The sequence below is a fragment of the Bos indicus x Bos taurus genome, chromosome 17 (genome assembly GCF_003369695.1).
Source record: "Bos indicus x Bos taurus breed Angus x Brahman F1 hybrid chromosome 17, Bos_hybrid_MaternalHap_v2.0, whole genome shotgun sequence".
Lineage (NCBI taxonomy): Eukaryota > Metazoa > Chordata > Mammalia > Artiodactyla > Bovidae > Bos > Bos indicus x Bos taurus.
The window spans coordinates 20,722,932-20,733,201 of record NC_040092.1 but is presented as its reverse complement, the minus strand read 5'-3'; the positions used below and the strand labels follow the sequence as shown (position 1 = coordinate 20,733,201).

The following is a 10,270-nucleotide window of genomic DNA, read 5'->3' as shown; positions in this document are numbered from 1 at the left end:
TTTAATCCCTTTTAAATTTACTACCGACTACCATAAACCAGGTGGCTGAGTTAAAATAAACTTGTTCCAAAGAAAAAAAATATTTCAGATGTTAATACTGACCCATCAAAGAAACCACACAGGGAAACCTAAAATTGGATTCGTGTTTACTATTATCAAGTTTACAGACATAAAAAGTAACAGATGTTTATAATAGGCATCATTACTGGGAAAACATGACGTCTCATTTCAGCTTTGATTAGAAAGCTGGTATTTAACAAATGTGAATTAATCATAAATATATAAAACACAGAATACCAAGACTGTTTTTAAAAAGAACTGTTTATTTACTGAACCTGGGGCAGATCAGATACACAACCAATTTTAAATTTACATCTTTTAACTCAATTTTGAAGTGTTTGCACACACACACGCACACAAATTGGCATGCAACAGTTGTCCTAAGATAAAACTCAGTCACCTTAAACTGTTGCAAGTATTTTCACCCAAGGTTGAAAAATTGTTTACCCTGAACATGAAAACCTGTAACAAATTTAATTATACAAAACTCGTTACTTGTAGTTTTCCCCTTGCAAAGATCCAAAAAAAAATGTACAAGTAACCAATATACATCAGTCACAACATAATCCGGATCATCCCCACAATAAAACCAGATGCTCCTTGATTTTTAAACCCATTATCAGAGACCAAAAGAAAGTCGTTTCGTTCTATACAAAACAAAATTCACATGTGCCAAAAAAGACCCAAGAAAAACAAAAACCCTAGTACTGACAGTGATGTTCAGTACCCTAATTAAACAGTGGCCAAAATGCCACTGATCAAAAATAAAATAGTGGCTGCAAATCACCGCAAAGAAATCCAAGAGGCTTTAACCCTTTGGCATCGGAAATCCAGATTTTTCCAATTACATTAATGCATACCTCCTACATGCCAAGAGTAGAGAAGGTGGATGCGCCAGCATGGAAAGGAAAGTCATGTCTTCACTGTTCTCATGCATAAGCAGAGTGGACTGTTTGCTACAACACCCGAGAGAACTGGCTTTAATAGACTTCTTACAAGGTTAGGCAGAAACCAAAAAATGGTTATTAGCTGCTTGTGTCAACAATTTTAAGTGGAGGTGATTGAGTTCTAAGGTTCAAAGTGAAACTTTGGAGGGGTGGGTAAAGGTTGTTGGTTTAAGTCTTATCTTTAAAGCAAAAACAAGATAGACAAAGTATAAAAGTACCAACCTGGTCACATACTCTAGTCACAGAGCTCTACCATCAAGCTGGATAGAAAATGTCAAGATTCAGATTGTTGTTTCTCAACAAAATGAATCTTTCTAATGACCTGAACTGTAGGATAAGGGATCCCAAGAAGAGAGTCCTTTTAGTAAAGTACTATCCTGAACAAACTGTATTTTATAATGAAAATAAAAGGAAAGAAAACTAAGGACTCTACACCTATATTCGGCTTATAGTGTTTGAGTTTTGGGAGGGCCTGTATAATGGAGGCAGAATTCAAATATGAATTTATGCCAATCAAATGTCAAATTTTCACTATAGCTTTCCTAAAAAAGTGTTTTCCCCCAGTATCTATTAATCACAAAGAAACAAGCTGTGAAGATATAGTTCAGAAAATAAAAACATAGAAACTAATGACATTATTATGGTAAACAGTGAATTATGAATTTGGGATTATGGGGAAAAGGCTTTTAAACAACCCTCCGGACTTCGAAGAATCTCTTCAGGTAGTAGATCTGTCCCAATGTCATGGCAACTAGAACAAGAGCTTCAAAGAAGGACCAAAGGACCACTCTGCTGTTTGTGTTGTCATTGACTGTTGAGGACAAACAAACAAAATTTAACCACCAAAACAAACAAAAGAAAAAGCACAGACATCCAAAATTACCCCCTAGTCTTAACTTCATGTCAAAGTTAATACTTTACACAACATTCACAGTATTCAGAATACCTTTGACTTTTGTCCCCAAGCACTTAAACATACTTAAAAGCAGAGTTTTACATTTAAATGAGACCTTGAAGATTAATGGAGCAGTCAAGTCCACTCTGCTTATGCATGAGAACAGAGAAGAAATGACTTGCCCACGGTCACATTCTAGAGTTAAAACCCAATCCAACCTTCTCTCTTTCACACATACAAAGTCCCCTAATATTAGAATCCTTTTTGCTGAATCAGAAAATTTAACCTTATTCTTTCAAGATAAGTTACCCAAGAAGCACTACCAAGTTAAAATGTTTCAAAGTGCCTTTTCTTTAAACATTTATTCAGTATTTATTGAGCACTCACTATGTATTTGGCATTGGTTCTAGATCGAAAGGTTTCTCAGTTTCACAGACCAATGCTGGCAGCTATTACCAGACAAACTTAAACTAGTTACAGGATTTACCCCATTTGTAAGCTAAGAAATTGGTCAAAGGAATAGTATGGCTGTATTAATTTATTGCACTCAATTTATGTGACATTCTTTCAAGTTCCTGATCAAATTCCTTAACTTTTAAAAACTACTGGGTAGTTTCTCATTTTTCTGCAAATGGCAGAAAACAATTATAATTAGCAATTAAGAGAGATGAATAAGTAACTGGCATATATTACAGGTATATGTATCATTTATAAAAAGAGAAACTAGAATTGCAGTAACTGCTGGACTAATGATCACTCGAAAAGAAGTGAAAATCAATTAAATGACTCCAGAAAGATAAGTTATACTTACTCAAGGAAAGAAAATGACTTTTTTCCCCCAGAGTAAGAATAGACAAATGCCCAAAACCATTAACTAGAATTCCAAAAACCACCAACACTGAAATTTTAATGTTCATTCCATGGCATGAAATTTACTTCTGCTGCAAACTTTATACGGAGAAAGCAATGGCACCCCACTCCAGTACTCTTGCCTGGAAAATCCCATGGACGGAGGAGCCTGGTGGGCTGCAGTCCATGGGGTCGATAAGAGTCGGACACGACTGAGCGACTTCACTTTCACTTTTCATTTCATGCATTGGAGAAGGAAATGGCAACCCACTCCAGTGTTCTTGCCTGGAGAACCCCAGGGACGGGGGAGCCTGGTGGGCTGCTGTCTCTGGGGTCGCAGAGTCGGACACGACTGAAGCGACTTAGCAGCAGCAAACTTTATAATTCATTTCTAGCATAACTTAATGACTACCATCTTAACCGTATAAAAACAAGTATTTATCTCTCCCTTCAATAACAGAAAAATGCATCTTTAAACTTAAAATAGAACACACTGAAGCATATAACAGGAAAGCAATCATCGAAGAAAATGTGTGTACATAAGATACTGTTCTCATGTCATTCACATACTTGTTGTTGTTTAGTTACTAAGTCGTGTCTGATTCTTTTGCGCCCCCAATGGACTCTAGCCCACCAGGCTCTTCTGTCCGTGAGATTTCCCAGGCAAGAATACTGAATAGGTTGCCATTTCTTTCTCCAGGAGATCTTCCCGATCCAGAGATTGAACCCAAGTCTTCCACATTGGCAGGAGGACTCTTTACCACTGAGCCACCAGGGAAGCTTGGTTCACACATTAGCCTGATCTAAAAACAGTACTATTACAACACTGTAGTTTAAAAAAAAATCTCATTATAGCCATCTCTGAGGAGCGAGTGTTATAGGAAGATATACAAAAAATAAACATTGTGGGAACTATTGGATTTATAAAATCAGACTGAATGTCTAAAATTCTATTTTGTTTGTGAAACAAATTCAGGAGTATCTCCACTCAAATTAAGGATGAGAGAAAAAGGTCGGATGCCTCCAGACACCAGAAGATGGGGGCTTCCTCTGGCTGCTGTGCTAGCTGAGCTACAAAGCAGTGAGGGTTCTGAGCCCTTCTCATCACAGAATGGGCTGGTCCCCTCCTGGGAGAAAAATAACCAACAGGTGATGGAGAGAAGGTAGGGATCCTAGAAGGTGAGAAGATTAAGAGCACAGGCCAGGAGAAGGAATGAGGTGGAAGAGGCAAGAGTGGCTGCATATAAGCCTCAGTCCATCTCATGCCCCAATCCACCCCAAAAAGGTAAGAACAGAGGCACCTGTCCAGTCCGTCACATCAACTCATTATTCTCCCAGGCAGAGGTGAAGTCTGGGCTCTACGTCCTAAAGATGCCTTTCCATCACTGGCAAGAATGGAGGCAAGAGGGTGGGAAGAACACAAACTACATCTTGGAGAAATTCAACCTGTTCTCATCTATTGGAGTCACTCCTCCCTCCACTCCCTATCCCACCTTCAGAACAAAGACTTCGCACAAAAGCCACTTTGCATTTACAGACGAGCTCAAGCCCAGTGAGGCCCATCCCCAAGGGTGACCTGAAAGACGGAGACACTGGACAGGTGTGGACTTGGGTCTAAAATACAATCATCTCGTCTGTGGATCAATATGGTACCTCTTTAATTTTAAACGCAAAAGTATCATAATTAGTGCTATGCCACGGGTTAAAACAGGCTTTGCAACCTAGGGTGGGATTCCAATTATCAATGTTTCTGAAGACAAACACACTCACAGCTTCCAGTTTGCAAACTTGGGACCCAAACTGATCTTTACCTGGTGAATACCTCTATTCATGTTTTAATGCTTTTTATTTTAATTAAACCATACCCCAGGTTTTAGAAAAACAGCTAAGCCTCGGCATGATTATTGATCACAAAAACTTCAGATATCGGATTTAAAACCAACGTAATGTCCATTTTTTGTTTTTCTTTTCTGCTTTATGAAAACCATTAGCTTACTCCCTAGCTGACCACTCATTTTTTAAAACTCATAAAAGCTAGTGCTGAATCTAAACAGCATTGTTTGGTTTAGAATCAATGTCCCAATAATAAATTAGTCTAACACAAAGCTCTACAAACAAATGTATATACTCAAATATCTTTGCATAGGTGCTTTTTAAAAGTCAACCCCTTAATATGTTTATGTGTCCAAAATTTCCAAATGTGGAAGACACAATCCAGCTCTTGGGTAATACAGGTCACCATTTCATGGCCCTCAGATACTGCTGCAAAGTCAAAAGCATTAACTTACTTGCTCTGTGTATTCTCTCTCGAACTTCCATGTATTCCTGTTCATGCTTCACAGCTGTCATCGCCACTGCGAGCTCATTAATCATTTCTTCTAGCTTGTTCTGGTGAGCTACAAAAGGATTTGAAAATGGATTAGAACATATTTGGAAATCTCTTTTTGAAAAATTCTTAAAACCAGGAAAAAAAACAAACACCTCCTCCAGAGAAGGCATACAAAAGCAGCTATTTTTCACAAATGACTCAGACATCATTTTGGACCACTGATGACAATTTAATCCCCCAAGAATTTTTAAAAAGTTCGTTCCCAGTAGAGAAACCTCTTTCAGAGTAGGAAAAATGCTATACAACATTTACGAACTAAAGGAACATAGCCCTAAGAAATGTCTTCTAAGAAATTGTTAAGTGAAGTTCACCAGACTCACTGCCAACCATAGGGGAGATTAAAAAAAAGATGGAGGAGGGGCACAAAATACAAATTAAACAAAACCGTAATAATAACACCCTAGTAATAATCCTACAAATAACAATATTTAAACTAAATAAAAATCTACTCTTGAAAATCATGTAACTCTAATGTTAATTTAGGAAAAGTATCAAAGCTGCCTTTTAATCTTTATGGAGCTAAGCAGAAAAAAACATGAAGATGTTCTAGGGAAAATCTGTACCAATTCAACATTCTAGTACTATAGTCAAAGCAATCATTTCACTACAGTGGGCAATTTAGCAGACACTGCAAGTGAAAATACAAGTTCTCAACTGCTCAAGGTCTAGAACCAGGCATTCTCTTTAGCAAGGTAAACAGTTCTGAAGAAAGTGTATGTTTATAGGTAAGGCTGTATTACGGCAATGTACAAATAGGTAGGAAAAAATATACCACAAGGGAAGACTGCCATCAGAGGAGTCTATTCACTATTGCCCAAAATCCAGCCTCATCTAGAATTCCAAACTGCCACAAATAATCCTAAATTTCTTATGAGAAGCCAAAAGCCTCTACCATTTTAAGGCAGCTGGGCTGGAATCACAAATCATCTCTCACCAGCTTCATGTCAGAAGCCCATGCACTAGGTGGAACCTTTACAGCAGAGTTTCTCAGGAGAAGCAGTGTGGACATTTTAGACCACATAATTTCTCTGTGGTGGGAAAGTGTCCGATACAGTGTACAACCACCAACCTATTCAGGAAAATCAAAAATGTTTCTAGATATTGCCAAGTATACCCTGGGGAGCAAAAAACATCCTGAGAACCACTGCTTTAGAGGAAAGCTTGATTTTATAGCTGTCATTCACCAACATGAACAGGCAAAAGCGAGACTGTTAAACATCATGTTAAAGGATTATTTAAGGAAAATATTCACACTCACCAGCCAACATTTAAATAGCCAACTGTTTAGAAAGGACTATTTTCCAGAAAACGAAAAAAGTCAAAGCCCCTCGAAACTAATTTTCCTTGACAATTAGCCAAGTCCTGAACTGCAAATGGCCTTGAAAAGCAAGCACAGAAATTTCTGAGTAGTATGATTCTTTAAATTCTATAGATTTCAAAACCTAAAAAGAGTTCACCTTACTTATGTAAATACTCTATGAAGTGCTATCTAGGGCAAATTATATCACATTAATACTATGAAATAAACTACTAGTTTCCAAAAGTCCTGAAATATACCATGGCCCCCCGGCCCACCCCACCCCAGTCCCCGGCCAAAAAATCCTTATGTACAGGCTCCTGGTAAACGATTTATCCAGAAGAATCAACTTAGGGCTCACTGCTGATAAGCCGAGCAAGAAAAATTAATCCACCTGCAACATACGTCTGAGAAAGCTTTTGTCACCTTATCTAGGGTAGACGTGGCTCCTAGAACTGCATTTCACGTCTAACCAAGTTTCACATGACCTACCTCTGTCTCATGTAACAAAGTAAAAACCACCAAAAAATAATCACTCTAAAACTCTAAATTAGTTGTAGGGTTTTTTTAAACTAGGAGAAAAAACACTGTCATGCTAACAGACTGAGGTTAGAAAGGAAAGCAGAAATTAAGACAGTAGGCAACAAAAATATGCAGAAAGACTGTCAGAAAATAATCCACATACCATCCCAGGTATCTCCACCACCTGAAGAAGAGTGTAAGATATAAACACACACATACAAAAACAAGAAGTTTAGCTAAAGTAGTCATTTATACAAATGAGCAACTAAAGATGCATATACTAGCGTAGGCAAATTAACAGAACAACCACCTAGGATATGTGTAACCTGCCTGCTGCCAGAAATGGCAACTGGAAAGAACTAAACATAAACATGAACCTCCAATCATTTCTTTTTGTTAATTAGAAGATCTGGATAAATGAAAAGTATATTTCACAAAAGGTTTTTGGTTGTAATGACAGTCAGTAAACCTAAAATAAGTCATCAAAAATAAATACTACATTCAGGTGGAGAAAATGTACAGGATTAATATTAACTCTGAGAAAGGGATATAAATCTTCAGAATGTTCATCTCACCTTCTGTTTCCATGTCTTGTCCTTTGGGGGCTTCCCCGATGTCAATGGTGAACATCACTATTTTTGGAGTCATGGTAGACATCCTATTGCTAAAACAAAACTTATATGTTCCATCCATGTGAGCAGCAAATGTGTATTTCCCACTGGACTCCCGGTCTCCTTTATAAATTCCTTTATTATCAGGTCCTGTAATCTGGAGGCAGAAGAGAAATTCATGAGATAACTCAAAAGATTCAAAATAATAAATGAGGAGGGAATAAATTGGGAGATTGGGATTGATGCAGATATACTACTGATACTGTGTATAAAACAGATAACCTAATGAGAACCTATTGTACAAGGAACTCTACTCAATACTCTGTGGTGACCTAAAAGGGAAGAAAATCCAAAAAAAGGGATACATGTATACCTATAGCTGATTCACTTTGCTTTACAGGAGAAACTAATACAACACTGTAAAGCAACTATACTTCATTAAATAATAATTTTAAAAATAAAATTGTTAAGTGATGTCTACTGACAGCCAAACATTCGCTAGGAAAAAGGAACCTCAACGTCCATCCACTTCAGTTAGTGACAGTGATCTCTTTGGGCTACAGTTCTCCCATTTAAGAAACAAGGCTCCCTGAATACCTTTCAACTCTGACTACATTTGTCTTAATTTTCCAACTTAATAAAGCAATCAGAAACAGAAACCACACCATACACTTGTCTTCAAGTGGCCCAATACCACCAACAGACAAATATGTAGCTATTAATATCAAAACAACAAAAAAGAAATCTCTTTTAAAACTAAGAACTTTGAGTAAGCCTACACATCGAGGTTTTTCCTGACTGATTACTGCTTACTGGTAAAGGAATCTGCTTTATCTTATATGCCTGAAGACTTAAGGAAAAAGACTAGCCTGGAAATTCAGAGACCCATGTTCTCATCCCAGTGTGCTCGAAATCAGTCGTTAGACCTTGCTCAAGCAGTTCCTCTTATGAAGCCCGTGCCACCTGCAGACTGAAAGACCTGTCTCTTAAGAGCTTAGCTAATTTTAACAGTTATTACCTCCATTATCCCCTTATTTCTGAACTTCACTTGTTTGTGTAACTCTGCTGACGTTAACTGTTAGATGGAAAAACCCATAGAGACAATTAACCATGCTAACCGGTAGGTTTAAATATTCATTCCACCTGGTTTCCTTAAAAAAGTTAGAAGCGAGTAATTTTTTTTGGCTTAAAGAAAATGATATAGGACAAAATTTAGGGACTGCTGGTTTCTTAAAACGATTTTCCGTTTTCTCCACAGATACTTTCACTGCAATCACTTCTAAAACGCATAACCCAACTCCACTCTCTTAATCAGAGATGACTAAACGAGGTATCCGAAGGCCTGCGTAAGAACGGGTTAACTCGGGTCGTTTCTACGAAAAATAAAGGCAAACACAACACGAACGTCTACCTAGCATTCCTCAACAGCTTCCGATTTACTTTTTCAGAAGTTTCCATGCCACGTCCCAACTTTAATTCGCGCTAGGAAGGGAAGCAGCTGCTGCCCGGATCGAGACCTGCCATCAGCTAAACAAGACTGTGTAGCGCCTCCTGGGCCCGGAGATGACACGCGGCGCCTGGTAGACAAAGCTCGGCGAGAGGTTCCAAGGGGAACCAGCCGTTCAAGCTGAGAATCCAAAGCAGCCAAGCAACGGTTCCATCTCCCGAGCAGAGCTCGGAAACCGGGCGGGTGCGAGGGAAAGGGACGTTAGGGGGTCGCCGGGTGGCGGCCCGGGCCCCTCCCAGGACTCGGATAGCTGCCTCCGGGTCCCGCTCTCCACGCTGGCCCCGCGCGGGCCCCGGGCGCCGCCAACCCCCGAGCGGCCGCGGGCCCCCGCCTCGGGCAGCGCGCCCGCACCTCCACGTCGATGTCCAGGAAGCCGCCCTCGGCCACCTCAAAGATGAGGCCCATCTTGGTGCCCGAGGTGACCCGCTCGAAGAAGCACTCCTCTGCATGCGCGTCAATGCTGACGAAGTAGCCCGAGGCCGTGGCCAGGAGGGCGGCCAGGAGCACCAGCAGCTCAGCAAGCGTCACCATGGTGGGGCTGGGGCCGAAGCCAGGACCGGGACTGCGGCCTCCAGAGCCGCCGTCGTCGCTGCCGCCACCGCTGCCTTCTCAGCCGCCGCCGCCTCAGCTCCGCCCCTTCCGGCTGCGCCACCCTAGGGGGCTGATGCGGGCGCCGCGGATTGGCGGGAGCCCGTAGCTGCCACGTAACGGACGCACGGCGGCCGCCGAGGGACAAGACTACTCCGCGTGTCTCGAGCCTGGACGGTGGCTCAGAAGGACCAGAAACCATCGTCTCCGTCACTACTTCCATTCACGTACTGCCTAAATTTCCGTGGGCCATGCTGCTGCTGCTGCTACTAAGTCGCTTCAGTCGTGTCCGACTCTGTGCGACCCCATAGACCGCAGCCCACTAGGCTCCTCTGTCCCTGGGATTCTCCAGGCAAGAATACTGGAGTGAGTTGCCATTTCCTTCTCCAACAGAAAGCGATAATATCAAGAAACCTCCTCTGCCTCATGCGAGACACTCTTAGGATTATCCATAAAGACAGCGGAAGATTTGGAGGTAGCAATAGGAATATAAGGAGGAGATGGGGCTGAAGCCAAAGGGTTTGAACTTTTATGTTCAAAAAAAACCGGGGAAAAGACGGGGGTGCGTATAGATTGGGAAGGGGAACGAGGGAAACTTCTGCGAT

The 10,270-nt window shown here is 40.7% G+C and overlaps 1 protein-coding gene across 2 annotated transcripts; it reads right to left on the bottom strand.

Moving 5' to 3' along the window:
• Positions 1-303: 303 nt before the first annotated feature.
• TMED2 (transmembrane p24 trafficking protein 2) lies at positions 304-9,731 on the bottom strand. 2 transcript variants are annotated; one of them, XM_027566989.1, is made up of 5 exons: positions 9,429-9,731; positions 7,535-7,727; positions 7,123-7,143; positions 5,040-5,147; positions 304-1,818 (listed from the first exon to the last, which is right to left on the bottom strand). In XM_027566989.1, exons 1-5 carry the CDS (start codon positions 9,606-9,608, stop codon positions 1,694-1,696), a joined length of 627 nt encoding a protein of 208 aa, XP_027422790.1. In that variant the 5' UTR covers positions 9,609-9,731; the 3' UTR covers positions 304-1,693. The 2 variants fall into 2 exon arrangements, with proteins under 2 accessions (XP_027422790.1, XP_027422791.1); XM_027566990.1 differs by lacking the exon at positions 7,123-7,143 and having other exon boundaries at positions 9,429-9,724.
• Positions 9,732-10,270: the final 539 nt, after the last annotated feature.

Excerpts from the sequence above, each read along its gene's own strand:
- TMED2 (XM_027566989.1), bottom strand. The coding sequence starts at position 9,608 with ATGGTGACGCTTGCTGAGCTGCTGGTGCTCCTGGCCGCCCTCCTGGCC. Across the intron at positions 7,728-9,428 it reads TCCTGGACATCGACGTGGAG|ATTACAGGACCTGATAATAA; the intron begins GTGCGGGCGCGC and ends TTCTGCCTCCAG. Across the intron at positions 1,819-5,039 it reads AGAGAGAATACACAGAGCAA|TCAATGACAACACAAACAGC; the intron begins GTAAGTTAATGC and ends TGTCCTCAACAG.